Source organism: Mobula hypostoma, chromosome 28, assembly GCF_963921235.1.
Source record: "Mobula hypostoma chromosome 28, sMobHyp1.1, whole genome shotgun sequence".
NCBI classification, from domain to species: domain Eukaryota; kingdom Metazoa; phylum Chordata; class Chondrichthyes; order Myliobatiformes; family Myliobatidae; genus Mobula; species Mobula hypostoma.
The window spans coordinates 9710548-9726401 of record NC_086124.1 but is presented as its reverse complement, the minus strand read 5'-3'; the positions used below and the strand labels follow the sequence as shown (position 1 = coordinate 9726401).

The 15854-nt window shown below is 45.3% G+C and overlaps 1 protein-coding gene across 1 annotated transcript; it reads right to left on the bottom strand.

The window, feature by feature from the left end:
* Positions 1-1424: 1424 nt before the first annotated feature.
* atp5if1b (ATP synthase inhibitory factor subunit 1b) lies at positions 1425-7779 on the bottom strand. The gene is made up of 3 exons (XM_063035531.1): positions 7624-7779; positions 7164-7276; positions 1425-2520 (listed from the first exon to the last, which is right to left on the bottom strand). Exons 1-3 carry the CDS (start codon positions 7693-7695, stop codon positions 2367-2369), a joined length of 339 nt encoding a protein of 112 aa, XP_062891601.1. The 5' UTR covers positions 7696-7779; the 3' UTR covers positions 1425-2366.
* Between the last annotated feature and the right edge of the window lie 8075 nt (positions 7780-15854).

The following is a 15854-nucleotide window of genomic DNA, read 5'->3' as shown; positions in this document are numbered from 1 at the left end:
TGGGAGAAGAAATAAAAGTGTAGACTACTTTCAAAATGGAGAGAAAATTCAAAAATCTGATGTGCAAAGGGACTTGGGAATACTCGTGCAGGATTCCATGAAGGTTACTTTGCAGATTGGGTCAGTTGTGGGGAAGGCAAATACGACATTAGCATTCATTTCAAGAGGACTGGAATATAACAGGATGTAATGTTGAGGTTTCATAAGGCACTGGTGAGGCCTCACTTGGAGCATTCTGAGCAGTTTTGAACTATGTAAGAAAGGATGTGCTGACATTGGAGAGAGTTCAAAGGTGGTTTACAAAAATGATTCGGGGATTGAAAGGCTCATCGTTTGAGGTGTGTTTGCTGGATCTGGACCTGTACTCACATAAATTGAGAAGAATTAAGGATATCTCATTGAAACCTACCAAATATTGAAAGGCCTGGATAAAGTGGATGTGGAAAGGATGTTTCAAATGGAGGGGGAGTCCAAGACCAGAGGACTTGGCCTCAGAATAGAGGGACATCCATTTGAAAAGATGAATAGGAATTTCTTTAGTCACAGAGTGGCGAATCTGTGGAAATTATTGCCATAGGTGGCCGTGGGGACCAAGTCATTGAGTATATTGAAGCCAGCGGCTGATATTCTTGATTAGTCGGGGCGTGGAGGGTCATGGGGAGAAGGCAGAAGATTGGGGCTGGGAGGGAAATGGATTTGCTGTGATGAAATGGTGGAGAAGACTCAAATGGCCTAATTCCACTCCTATAATTTATGGTCTTATCACTGGGTCAAAACTTGCTCTTTCCTTAAATCATTGCACAAGGATCTTCAACTCAAGGCTCTAATGCTGTCCTTACCAGCCAAGCCCACAGTCCAAGTCTGAGGAGTATATCCTGCAAAACTATCAATACTAAAGTTTTAATTAAGACTCATTTAATTAAACCTGAACAGTCAGTACATTTCAATATTGCTGTCCCTCTCAAAGGTGAGAGTTTGCTGCCAATTCTCAAGTCAGAGAAACTCTCAATAAAAGTGACACTGCAATCTGTAACATTGAAACAGAGCTGTTGGTCTCTTCTCACTGTGGAAGGGGCGACACGTCTCTCTCAAGACATGTCAAAAGTGCTGGGTTATGGACTGCAGTTTTTGATGGACGTAGATCATAGTCTCCTCGGGGGCTTTGCTATTGTCTGCATGATGGGTGGTGCTTCCTGCTGGACCAAATTGGGGGTGAGTTAATGCTTTGCTGTTTGTATGTGGGAGGGGGGGCTTTCAGGTTCTAATGGTTTTCGCTCATTCATTCTGTACCTTATAGCCTACAGTATAATAAGGGACTACTTTATGTTTTAGTATCACGTCGTTGAATGCGCTACTAGGCACGTATTAATCTGTACGTGTGTGCAGAGTTTGGATTCTGCCAGTAAAGAACCATGAAACTTAGCTCCCGTGTCCAGCGTTTTTATTAATAGCATTATTGTGTAACCAGGCCACATACACAACACATTCTTTAGTATTTTCTTGTTTTGTGGATGTCTGCAAAGAGCAGGAATTTCAGGTTGTACACTACATACATGCTCTGATATTAAATGGAACCACTGAACCATGTGAAAAACCATACATCAGCTTACCTTTTGGTACAGCTATATACTTCTGTAACAGCACCATACACAGATGGAGTTGATTATCTTTTACCAGCAAAGGCCATACCCATAGTCACATGGACTAAGCAACCATTAATTCCAGAAATACTAATAAATGATCTTACCAGAGGGGACGGGAGAGGGTAGACCATGGTGTCTTCCCCACAGGTCAGCAACAATTTCTACTAGTGAAACCTGGTATATGAGAAAAGATCCCCTTGAATAAAAAGATATGGAAAACCACAGATGGGTCTTTTTCCAACCAGTACCTGCTTGAGGCCAAAATAAATTTGCACACAGAACGGGGGAAATGCATTTGTTACTGTATGTAAATCGTGTTCAAGAAATCAAAAATACATTCCCTTCCCACTGCTGCCTGAAAGCAGCTTGTACATTTTCTCCGCGACAGCATGGGTTTCCAGCTGGTAGGTTAATTGGTCAATGTAAATTGTCCTGTGACTCAGATAAATCGGTGGGGGAGATCGCTGGGCTACGTGGCTCAAAAGGGCCAGGGGGCATATTCTGCATCTCAAAAAAAAATTTATGAATTTGCAGTGATCAAGGCTTTTGATTTTATATACAGGGAAAAAAATCAGCAAGCTCATGTTCCATACAAGCCCAAAGTACAATTTATTCAGATGGCATCTTTATTGATATGTAGTTGGTGCAGCCAAACATGATTACATAAAGATTAATTGACCCCCCCATGATCGATGTATGGATAACCAAACAATATTAGAACATCTAGTCATCTACGTCATTATTAAGCCTCAGTTTCTTGATCTTGCTCTTGTGACGTTTAACCTCATCCTGCAAGCGTTGGATCTCACGTTCGTGGTGTTGAATCTCCTCCAGATGATGCTTCCTCAGATTTTCAATCTGATCTCTTTCCTTTTCCCTGAAAAATAACATTGAGTCAGCCTTCATCACATGGGGACATGTCTTCAACACCAAAACACACCGGAATAGAGACCCACATAAAACCAGTCTGCTCAACTGGTCTTACATACATATTGTCTATTGTTTCAGATTTTATAGCAAATCCATAGGAAAGTTAATCTACACAGGTCTGACACAGAGAATGGTGGGGCACTGAGGAGTGCTGCAAAACAGAAGTATCTGGGAACTCAGGTCTATAATTCACTGAAAGTGGTGTCACAGGTAGACAGGGTCATAAATAAACCTCTTGGTACATTTGCCTTCATAAATCCAGTCAAGCTTATTGTCATTTAAGTATATACATTTATATAACATAGTCATACTTTATTGATCCTGGGGGAAATTGGTTTTCATTACAGTTGCACATAAATAATAAATAGTAATAGAACCATAAATAGTTAAATAGTAGTATGTAATTTATGCCAGTAAATTATGAAATAAGTCCAGGACCAGCCTATCGGCACAGGGTATCTGACCCTCCAAGGGAGGAGTTGTAAAATTTGATGGCCACAGGCAGGAATGACTTCCTATGACGCTCTGTGCTGCATCTCGGTGGAATGAGATATAGTATATAATAGGTATATAATAGACATATATAATCATATAAATGTATTTGAATACAGATACATTGAAATTGTACAAGACATTGGTGAGGCCTAATTTGGAGTATTTGCGCAGTTTTGGTTACCTACTTACAGGAAAGATATCATTAAGGCTGAATGAGTACAGAGAAAATTTACAATGGTGTTGCTATGTCAGGAGGACCTGAATTATATGGAAAGATTGAATCAGTTAAGACTATATTCCTTAGAAGGCGTTTCATTTTAGCAGTTTTCTGCAAACGCAGTGTGCCCTGTTCAACTTTGGAATGCTGTTAGCCAATTAGGATGGTGGGATCTGGAGAAAGTTCTAGAGAGCAGCGCAGAGAAAGTCTTGCGATGGACGGTAGTGCGGTTTGGGGTCTTTTGGCGGGAGCCGTGGAGCGGGACAAAAGGGAAGATGCTGCTGAATAGTCCCCATTGTAAGAAGTGCTTTGTGCAGATGAATGGCTCCAAAGAGTAAGGGCAATACAAAAGACAGATGGATTTCAAGGGGAGTTTGAAATTGTGGTGGGGGCTTTCACAGAGACTGAGTGCAGCACACAAGAAATATACCCCAAATACAGAGTCTTGGAAGGGACTAGCTCCAATGGCTATGTGCACATTGGACTGGTTTAACTGTAATGGGCCCAACTATTATCTTTTTCCCCAATACTTGTTTGATATTAGCCAAAATTAGTAAATACACTTTCTTTATAATTTAATGCGGTATCCAAGCTGTTATTTCTTGCCAACTGATACTTGTATGGGTAGTATTTACACAGCATGTTCAAATTGAGGTTTCTTTAATTGGATCATGATGTTCCTGTTTGGTTGAACCCCAACTCTTACCCACCCTAGATATCTATAGTTATAAAAGGTGGTCTTCTCATTGCTGAGTCACATGGCTGTAAGCAGAGGACCCAGCCAGCCAAGTTTGCATACAAGCCCAGTGAGGGGGTTACAGGGGTATACAAAATTATGAGGGGTAATTTTGCCACTGAAGTTGAATAGGACAACTAGAGGTCATGGGTTAAGGGTGAATGGTGAAAAGTTTAAGGGAAACATGACAGGAAATTTCTTCACTAAAAGGGTGGTGGGAGTGTGGAATGAGCTGCCAGCTTGCACGTGAAATTAAGAGAAGTTTGGATAAGTGCATGGATGACAGAGGTGAGGAAGACTATGGCCCTGGTGCAGTTCGATGAGAAAAGGCAGGGACAAAATAGGCCGAAGAGCCTGTTTTGTGCTGTACTCTTCTATGTTTATCATACCTAAACTGACAGTGCAGCAGCAATATTACTCAAATTGCATTATTAAAAATGTAGGTGGTGACCAAGCCAAAAGAGAAATATTTCAATGAGGTAAAAATTTGAAGCATTGTTTAACACTGAGGCCAAAATTACCCACAGGGATGCAGATAAAATTATTGAGGAACATACCTATTGCATAAATTGAGGCCAAAATTACCCACAGGGAAGTAGATAAAATTAATGAGTAACATACTTATTGTATAAATTGAGAATAAGTACATTTATGATATTAGAGAATGCAAATACATCTTGGTTTCAGTACAAGGGTGGGATAGCATGGTAGATGTTCGGAACAGAAAGGAAAGGGCACCAGGAATTCAAGAACAAGATCATAAGACACAGGAGCAGAATTAGACCATTTGGCCCATTGAGTCTACTCTACCATTCAATCATGACTGATTTAATTTCCCTCTTAACTATTCTCCTACCTTCTACCTACAAGCTTTGTCACCCTTACCTGTCAACCTCCACTTTAAATCTACCCAATGACTTGGCCATCATAGCTGAATTCCAGAGATTCACCACACGGCTAAAGAAATTCTTCCTCATATCTGTTCTAAAGGGATGTCTCCTGGGCCTAGACTCTCAATATTGCAAACATGACCTCATCCACTCTATCTAGGCCTTTCAATGTTAGATAGATTTCAATGAGAACCCCCCTCATTCTCCTAAACGCTCCTCATACATTAACCCCATCATTGCTGGGATCAATCTTGCAACCTTTCTTTGGACCCTCTCCAAACCCAGCACATCAGTTCTGGGATAAGGGGCCAAAAACGGCCTATAATAGTCGAAATGTGGTCTGACCAATGTCTTAAAGCCTTGGCATTACATTCTTGTTTTTATTTTCTAGTCCTCTGGAAATGAATGCTGGCATTGCATTTGCCTTCCTTACTACTGATGCAACCCGAGTTAACCTTTAGGGAATCTGCACTTTGACCACACACTTCCTGACACTGTATTCCATCTGCCGCTTCTCTACTCATTCTTCGAACCTGTCGAAGTCCTTCTGCAGCCTCTCTGCTTCCTCAGCACTACCTGCCCCTCCACCTATCTTTGCATCATCCACAAACACGCCATAAATTCTGCCACCCAGATCAGGAATGCCCATCAAAGTTGCTGGTGAACACAGCAGGCCAGGCAGCATCTCTAGGAAGAGGTGCAGTCGACGTTTCAGGCAGAGACCCTTCATCAGGACTAACCGAAGTCCTGACCAAGGGTCTCAGCCTGAAACGTCGACTGTACCTCTTCCTAGAGATGCTGCCTGGCCTGCTGCGTTCACCAGCAACCTTGATGTGTGTTGCTTGAATTTCCAGCATCTGCAGAATTCCTGTTGTTCAGGAATGCCCTGTTGGCAGTCCCAATAAGGGTTAAATCCTGATTTAAAAAAAAAATTTAAATGCAAGGAAAGCCAAGCTTGATTAAGTGCAGAGGAAGAATGACCAAGGACAACACTAGTAATTACCCAAACCATTCAATGATCAGTGAAAGTACAGTTTTCCCTTTCTCATAGTACAAAATCTGTAATGAGTTTGTATGTCTTCCCCCATAACTGTGTGGGTTTCTTCCGGGTGCTCCGGTTTCCTCCCACAGTCCAAAGATGTAACTGTTGATAGGTTAATTGGTCACTGTAAATTGTCCTGTGATTAGGATTAAACTAGGCAGCGCGGCTCGAAGGGCCAAAAGGGCCTATTCTGCACTGTATCCCAATAAACAGCATTTATAAAGCAAGTTAGAATGGCCAGGCTTACAACAATTTCACTGCACGAAAACACACCAAACCACCTTTCAGAGAAAAACACATTTCAAAGTTCATTTTACCCATAGACACCTGTATAATGAATGCGAAAACAAAACCTCTTTGGACCATCAATATAAAAACCCATACTCAACGACTTAGACACACCTTCTTCCCTTCCACCAGATGTCCATGAACACTGCTTCATTACAGTTTCTTTTGGTACTATTTTATAATTTATAGCAATTTTATATCTTTGCACTGTGCACTTTAAAGCCTCAGCATTACGTTCCTGCTTTGATATTCTAGTCCTCTGGAAATGGATGCTGACATTACATTTGCTTCCTTATCACCAACTCAACCTGCAAGTTAACCTTTAGGGAATCCTGCACATTTCAAGTCTAAGAACCTGAGTCAGAATCAGGTTCAATATCACTGCCATATGTCGTAAAGTTTGTGTATTTGTGGCAGTAGGACAATGCAATAAACACATAACTAAAAAAAAACTGAGTTACAGCAAGTACATATATTGAATAGTTACATTTACTGCAAAAATAAAAAAGTAGTGAGGCAGTGTTCATGGGTTTAATGTCCATTCAGAAATTGGATGGTAGAGGAGAAGCTGTTCCTGAATCATTGAGTGTGAGTCTTTAGGCTCCTGTACCTCCTCCCTGATTGTAACCATGAGAAGGCATATTCAAGGTGATGGGAGTCCTTAATGATGGATGACAACAAAATTGACTGTACAGAATTAGTCAAAGATTATCACAAGCAATGTTTACACCACTTACGGACAACTAAATTACCTGCCGTAGAGTTTATAAATTTCAGGTAATTGCTTCTTTCAACTCAAGGGCTCCTAATTTGTTACTCGAATTAAAAACTTAACCATTAAATACTCAATTATACCATAACAACCAGTCAGAAGGGCCCAAATATAGACAAGAACCCGTGAACAAGATTGCAAAAGACTTACTTGAAATACTTCTCTTCTAAAGCAGCTTGTCTGGTACCAAAAGCACCTCCCGCTTCTCTAATGGTTCCTCCACCACCACCACCCTTGCCGGCTCCTTTTCCCAGTTCTCCCAGCTAAATAAAAATAACACAATTACACATTAACGAAGCGTCCCCTCGCCCCTCTGAGTGCACTTTGATTTTTCAAGTCACCCCTGCATCAAACAACATTCCCCCCGCTCCCGCGGCACCTCCCTCCGCCCCACCCTTTCAGGCCGACCGTCCCCACCGCCGTTGTCCTCTCGCCTACTACCCTCCCCTTCAGGCCGACCCTCCTGACCCTTCCCCACCACCCCTGCCGTCCTCTCACCCACTACCCTGGCCTTCACGCCGCTTCACCCTCTCCCACGCCAGGTGATTGCGTTACGACAAGGGAGGTGAGCCAGGGCTCCTGCCCCGACCTTGGGGCCCCCCGCGGTTACCTGGCTGCTGTCGCCGTAGTTCCGCAGCTGCCGACCCAGCGCCATCCGCCCCGATAGCAGCAAACGCGCCATAACTGATGCCCTTGCGGCGTCCGAGTGTCGGATCAGGTGATCACCGGCGCACCAATCAGGGCAGGAACGCGCGCAGTGCTTGCCGGACGATTCTGTCTGGCCAGGCCAGGTCCCGCCCCTCCTCATTTGCCTAGCCTGATTAAGCCACGCCCCTCCACCCGCCCGGCCTCGTTAAGCCCCGCCCCTCCTCATTTGCCTAGCCTGATCAAGCCACGCCCCTTCGCCAGATAATTCGAATTTTATCATAGTTTCATTCCACCTTTTCCGGCGTCTTGATCACCTGTAATATCCCCATGGAACTTCAGCAGGAGATTCCCAATCTTGGAATCGGATATGGTTTATTATTGTCACAATTACATACTACAGGGAAAAACTTGCCTTGCACCCTGTCCATAACAGATTCATTCATTATTTATTGAGATACAGCGCGTAACGGGCCTTTCGGCCCTTTGAGGTGTGGTTGCCCGCAACCCCGATTTAACCCTAGCCTAATCACGGGACTATTTATAGTCATATCATACTTTATTAATCCTGGCGGGAAATTGGTTTTCGTTACATTTGCTCCATAAACAATAAATAGTAATAGAACCATAAATAGTTAAATAGTAATATGTAAATTATGCCAGTAAATTATGAATAAGTCCAGGACCAGCCTATTGGCTCAGAGTGTCTGACCCTCCAAGAGAGGAGTTGTAAAGTTTGATGGCAGGAATGACTTCCTATGATGCTCAGTGCTGCATCTCGGTGGAATGAGTCTCTGGCTGAATGTACTCCTGTGCCCAACCAGTACATTATGTAGTGGATGGGAGACATTGACCAAGATGGCATGCAACTTAGACAGCATCCTCTTTTCAGACACCACCGTGAGAGAGTCCAGTTCCATCCCCACAACATCACTGGCCTTACGAATGAGTTTGTTTTATATTGACCAATCAAACTACTTACCACAGTGCAATGAGGTAAGACAATAACATAATGCAGAAAATGTTGAAGGAACTCAGCAGAATGCAGAATAAAGTGCAGCAGGTACAGAGAAAGTGCAGTGCAATTGGATAAGAAGGTAGCAAGATCATAGTAAGGTAGATTATGAGGTCAGGAGCCCATCTCACTGTACTGGGGAACCATTCTGTAGTCTTATAACAGAGGGGTAGTAGCTGGCCATGAGCCTGGTGGTACACACTTGTGGGTTTTGTATTTTCTGCCCAAAGGAAGAGGGGAGAAGAGAGAATTTCTTGCATAGAGTCCACGGAGGGGAGGTTGGTTCCCACGTTATGCTGGGCTGTGTCCACAGCTCTCTGTGGTTGCTTGTAGTCTTGTGCAGAGCAGATGCCACAACATGCCGTGTTGCATCCACAATAATCTGTCTGGCTCTCTTTCCCAGTTAAAGCTGTTCACACTTCAACAGACCATATTAATCGAGGTTTCAATCCCTGTACTCCCACAGGTGACGTTCAGTGCAATGGGTTCTTCCAGAAGAGGGGTGACTGCTCCAGATTCCAGCATCTGCAGTTCCTTGTATCCACATTAATCAAACTCTTGATCATCATAGACACAAGAGATTCTGCGGATGCTGGGCATCCAGAGTAATACACACGAGCTGCTGGAGGAACTCAGCAGGTCAGGCAGCATCTATGAAGAGGAATAAAGAGGTGAGGTTTCAGGACGAGACCCTTCAATTCAAGTTTAATTGTCATTCAACCATGCATGAATACCTGTGAATACAGCCAAATGAGACAGTGTTACTCTGGGGCCAAGGTGCAAAATACAGTACCAACAGTCACACATGGCACAAAGCACGTATAGCTCATGCAAGATAGCAGGCACATAAAGGTATCAGTTAGATGCAGCCATGTAAAAAACATAGTCCAGACCCGAGCCACGAATGCCACAGAAATCTGCAGTTGACCACAATACAGCATGTCTTCTGCCGAGTCAACACTGGGGGGCAGCACCGACTCCAGCCTGGATGCCACGCCACTCCCCGCCCTGGTGGAGTGCACTGGCTCTGACACTGCTCTCCTGGCGGCTGTAAACAGGTGACACCGTGGCTTGGGGCCCAGTCCTCACACACGACCGAGGCCACACAACTCCCCTGCCTTCCACCGCTGCTATCTGCCAATAAATCAGTGAATCAAACTTCCACATTAACAATGTCAAAAAGAGCCTTGCAATCACAATTAAAGTGACCAAGACGGTCACTCTCTATTAGAGTGTATGCCTCTTCCAATGCAGTCAGCAGCACGAGACGCATCTCCTTCAGTTTCTCCACCAATGAGCAGCTCGCTGATGGGGTAGTACTTTAAGTTCTTAATATCTAGCAGGATCTTGCAATCATAAAAAAAAATTTTAAAAGGACAATAGCACTGTTAGAGTGTTGGGGGGGGGGCAAATAACCTCAGCCACCAACCTACAGATCTGAATATGGACTGTAGATTAAATTTAAAATGCAACTCTGAACAACAGGTTCCTAAAAGCTGTGAATCACAGTTAATGGGAAGGCCAGACAATGCTGATTAAAATGCGTTTTGGTGTTCGTAGTGTGTGGGCGCGAAGCGGGGGGTGTGAAGGTTGTGTGTAGTTCAAAGGAAAGCATTGTGGATGGATTGTAAATATGGAATTGTCCTTTGATCTTTAGCACATAAAACGTTGTGTAGTGTTGGGTGAGGCAGACCTTCTTCCTCCGAAAGGGTCTCCACCTGATGCCTGCTGTATCTCATTTTGTTGAATACAGAGACTGCTTCATATCTACCAGTACTTCTCTCCGGTGACTTTGTTCACACGAAAACAGCACCTTTTATTGATCCCCGTAAAAGCCACTGCAATTGAGCGTGTCGCCATCTCAGCCTGAAACATCAACTCTTTATTTCTCTCCATAGATATTTTGGATCATAAGCTTCGACCTATCAAACATTTTTATGCAAGATTCCCATGTAGGGCCCTTGCATGTGCATGAAGTCACAGAGCCATACAGCACAGAAAGAGGCCTTTCCATCTATCTGGTCCATGCTGACCGAGCTTTTGCCTGCATTTAGCCCATTTACCTTTTATCTTACAGATATTCATCGAGTTTGACACCTTTCAAACCCATGATATCAACACTCAGAAAGGGAAGGGGAGAATTTTGCAAGGACAGAGCCAGTGATGGACAATCGGGGTTCCGTTCCCACCACTGTCAGTAAAGAGTTTGTACGTTCTCCCTGTGACCGCGTGGGCTTCCCCTTGGTACTCTGGTGTCCTCTCGTATTCCAAAGGCGCACTGTTAGGGCTAGTGAGTTGTCAGCATGCTGTGTTGGCATCAGAAGTGTGACACTGCTTGTGGGCTGCCCAGTACAAACCTCGCTGATTTAATTTGATGCAAACAATGCACCTCACTTCAATGTTTCGATTTATATGTGAAAAATAATAATAATCTTTCTCTTTTCACCTATCACCTGCCGACTGGTATTAGACTCGCCCTCCCTCTCCCCGACACGTCGCCTTATTCTGGCTTCTGCCTTCATCCTTTCCATGTTCTGATGAAGAGTTTGAGCCCAAAACATCAAGTGTTTATTGCCCTCCACAGATGATGCCTGACTTGCTGAGTTCCTCCAGCATTTTGTGTGTGTTGCTCAAGATGTTCGTCACTTTCAGAATCCGGGTCTATGAAAGCTGTTGTTGCGGTGTCATCCACCCACAGCGCCATCAAGTGGCTGTAACAAGTATTGCCAGCATATGAAACATGAAGTTCTGGGTCAGGAGACACTCATAAAAGTTGCTGGTGAACACAGCAGGCCAGGCAGCATCTCTAGGAATAGGTACAGTCGACGTTTCGGGCCGAGACCCTTCGTCAGGACTAACTGAAAGAAGAGTGTTACGAGAATACACATAAAATTAAGATGTTTGCTGGCCTGGGCTAGCATCAGTGGCATCAGCAGTTGGTCTGCCACCTGCCCTCAGGGGAAGGAGAGATAAGGAACAATGGAGCAGCGTCTGGAGATGTGTAATGAAGGGATGTGGGAGGAAGAGCTGTCTGGAGCGGCTCCCCCCTTTGAACCCTGAACTGTTTGAAGTGATGGACAGGCGATACCCCAGCAGGGGGATAAAAAGGGATAGGTTCGCTAAGACAGACACACACGCCACCCGAGGTAACGAGACCCTGGAAGCGGTACGCTTCTCACGAGTGGGTGAGAAGTACCAGACAACGACCAGGGTGGAAAGGTACGATCAGCGGGAACCCGGTGTGTGTCCGCCCTTGCCTGGGTGCCGGGTTCACTGCAGAGGATCGACCGCATCTGGAGGAGGGGTCACAGTCGGTGACCTCAGGTGACATCACCAAGGACCCATCCAAAAAGCTGTTTGTGAGCCATCTCGCTGGTCTGTGAGCCATCTTGCTGGTCTGTGAGTGAAGCCGTTCTGAATGATGACTGCGAACTGAACTACAAACTGGACTGAACTTTGAGTCATTTTGAAATTGGTCATTTACCCCTAGACAACGATAGAGCTTGATTGATGCTGTTATCTTAATTCTGTGCACATGTGTGGTTATCATTGTTGAATTGTTGCATTTATTATCCTTTCGATTACTGTGTTGCTTGTTTCTTTAATAAAACTTTCTTAGTTCTAGTACTCCAGACTCCAACTGAGTGATCCATTTCTGCTGGTTTGGCAACCCAGTTACGGGGTACGTAACATAAGTGGGGTTCTCGTCCGCGATTTTGAACGCTAAATTTGGGACGGAGTAAATTGATTGGGTTAAAATTCCCGAAAGAAAGAAAAGACAAACAGCAGAAATGGAGGTTGAGGAATTTATAAAGGCGCCGACCTTGGAGGCATTAGAGGATGCCAGGAAATCGGAATTGATAGCTGTGGCAAAACGGGTGAATCTTGCTAAGGTGAAGTCGACAATGAGGAAAGAGGAGATACACAGAGCTATTGTAGAGCACTATGTATCTAAAGGTGTGTTTCCCCAAGGTGAGCTGGGGGTGGTGTCTATTGAAAAACCTGCTGGAGACGCGGTACAGGTACAGCTTGAAAAACTGAGACTCGAGCACGAGTTCCGGGTACGGCAGTTGGAACACGAAGAGAAGCAGTTAGAAAGGCAGGAGAGAGAGTTAGAAAGGCGGGAGAAAGAGAGAGAGTTAGAAAGGCAGGAGAAAGAGAGAGAGTTAGAAAGGCGGGAGAAAGAGAGAGAGTTAGAAAGGCAGGAGAAAGAGAGAGAGTTAGAAAGGCGGGAGAGAGAGAAAGAGTTAGAAAGGCGGGAGAGAGAGAAAGAGGTAGAAAGGCAAGAGAGAGAAAGACAGTTGGAGAGAGAAGAGAGAGAGAGGGACAGGCAGTTGGAGAGAGAGGAGAAACAGAGGGAAAGGGAATTTGAGCTGGAGAAGTTAAAGATAAGGGCCGAGCAGGGGCTCGTGCCGAACCAAGGTGGAGGGTTCCGGGCGACCCAGGAGGTTAGGCTGGTTCCCCCATTTGACGATACCGATGTGGATCGGTACTTTCTCCACTTCGAAAAAGTAGCTATAAGTCAGGACTGGCCGAGGGATAAGTGGGTTGTCTTACTTCAGAGTGTACTGAAAGGGAAAGCCCAACAAGCTTACTCCGCTTTATCCGCGGAAGATGCCCAGAAGTATGAGGTGGTGAAGGAGGCCATCCTCAGGATTTATGAGTTGGTCCCGGAGGCATACCGGCAGAGGTTCCGGAATGCGAGGAAGCGGTGGGACCGCACGTATTTGGAGTTTGCTCGCGAGATGCAAACATATTGTGAGCGTTGGTGCGCCTCGAAAGGGGTAGAGGGGGATTATGACAGACTGCTGCAGCTGATTCTGATTGAGCAGTTTAAAGGTTGTGTCCCTGAGGGTATGAGACCCTACCTCGATGAGAAAGAGGCAGCCACGTTAGCCGCAACTGCTAAGTTAGCGGATGAGTATGCGTTGACGCATAAAATGAAGGTTGCCCCGAGTAAAGGCTACCAGAAGGGTAGTCAGGACGGCGGGGAGAGTCCGCCGGAAAAGTCAGAAAGTAAGCTGGGGACTAGTGAAAAGGATAAGGTAGACCGGGAGCAGTCTGGTAGGAAGTCTCCTGGGGTCGTCTGTTATAATTGTGGGAAAGTCGGACACTTTGCGTCCAGGTGCTTTGCCCCAAGGAAGGAGACGGGGAAAGGAAAAGCGGAAATTTTGAATGGCTGTATTGAGCTGTTAAGCGAACCGCTAGGGAAGGACAGGTCTGAAAAAGTCCAGGAAGGGCGCGAGAGGTTTATCTCGGCCGGACTGGTGTCAGTGAAGGAGAGGTTAAAGCCAGTTCCAGTGCGGATCTGGAGAGACACGGGAGCGTGTCAGTCACTAATACTGAAGAGTGTATTAGAGTTTAGCTCAGAGACCCAGACTGGGGAGGTAGAGGTCAAAGGTGTTGGGGAAGGGACAGAGTCAGTCCCTTTGCACCAGATACATTTACAGAGCAACCTGGTCTCTGGACTAGTCACGATCGGGGTGAGGTCCGAATTACCGATGAAAGACGTGGAAGTCTTGCTCGGTAATGACATCGCCGGAGGAATCGTGTTCCCAGTCGTGAGATTGACGGGTCAGCCTGCCAGCATGGAGGCCCCGCCCGCGATGGTGAATTTGGCTGAAACATTTCTGCCAACCTTGTATGAGACAGGGTGTAGTGAGATAAGAGGTAGTGAGGGAGCTGGGACGGACGTAGCAGTAGCCAGGAAAGAATTTGTGCAGACGCAGGAGCGAGACGAGGGGCTGATGGTTTTGGCCGAGACCGCTCTCTCTGACACAGCCTTGACAAGCTATTGTGCGGATAAGGAGGTGCTAAGGAAGAAAGGGAAATCAAGTACAGCATCCGCAGATGAGGAGTGGGGGGTGGTGCAAAAGAGTTATGGGGATGAGGTTTTTAACATGGCCCACGAGGTACCCCCCGGTGGACATTTTGCGGTGCTGGAGGAAACAGTTGGTGGAATCATGAAAGAGAGTTACCGGCTGCCCAGGGGGAAAAATGTTATTGATCATGACCGACGCGAACTGAGACGGTCACCGGCTTTTGATATGCTAACAAACCTAGTCGGTGTTAGCGTGGAAATCAATGAAGCTCGGGGCCCCTTGCTAAGAGGAAAAAACCATTTTGAAAAGATTAGGATGGGATCGGTCAGATGGGAGAAGGCTATTGTTTTGGCCAGGTCTACTGATAAGGTCTCTCCCTTAATCCCCGAAGGAGTAATTAAACGACTCGCACCCATGTGTTTGATTGTCCCGAGGAAATGCAAAGAACTGGGACGTTGGGTGATTGTGGTTACAATAGGGCGGCCAAGTAAACAACACCCATATTTTTTGAGTAATTCAGTGACTGACGGCTGATGAACACAGAGGTGTGTATTGGCAATTTAACACGGCTGTCTGAAGCCAGCTTGATAGTGAACCTTGGAAAAAATGAATTCGGCCACACGAATGTCACTTACCTGGGAATTGTGGTGACACAGGGGCAGCTGGCAGTGATGCAAGCTACAGTGCAGGCTATCGCTGACCTCCCAACCCCGACAGACAAGAGGGCTCTCAGAAGGCTTTTGGAGATGGTGGGGTACTGCAGGAAGTTTTGCAATAACTCTGCGGTCAATACCCGTCCCCCTCCTACTAAGCCCTTGCGAGAGAAAATTGAGTCGGAATGGGACGACCCTTGTTATTGTGGTCCGGGACAAAACCAAATGAGAGGTTACATTGGTCGCAATTCATCAGTGTTTTTGGCCACTATGAAGTTTGCTGAGTTGGAGCCTGGTCTAAGGGATTATTAATAACACGTGTAAAAGGAACAGAAAATGTGATGACTGTCTGTCAAGGTGTTGACAGCTTCAAATTCTCTGTATTAGCTAAATAACTGTTAAAGATGTATATTGTGTATGTATCAGATAATGTAGTCATGTTTGTAATTTTTACCTCCCGGTAAAAATCCTTAAAGGGGGGAAGTGTTACGAGAATACACATAAAATTAAGATGTTTGCTGGCCTGGGCTAGCATCAGTGGCATCAGCAGTTGGTCTGCCACCTGCCCTCAGGGGAAGGAGAGATAAGGAACAATGGAGCAGCGTCTGGAGATGTGTAATGAAGGGATGTGGGAGGAAGAGCTGTCTGGAGCGGCTCCCCCCTTTGAACCCTGAACTGTTTGAAGTGATGGACAGGCGATACCCCA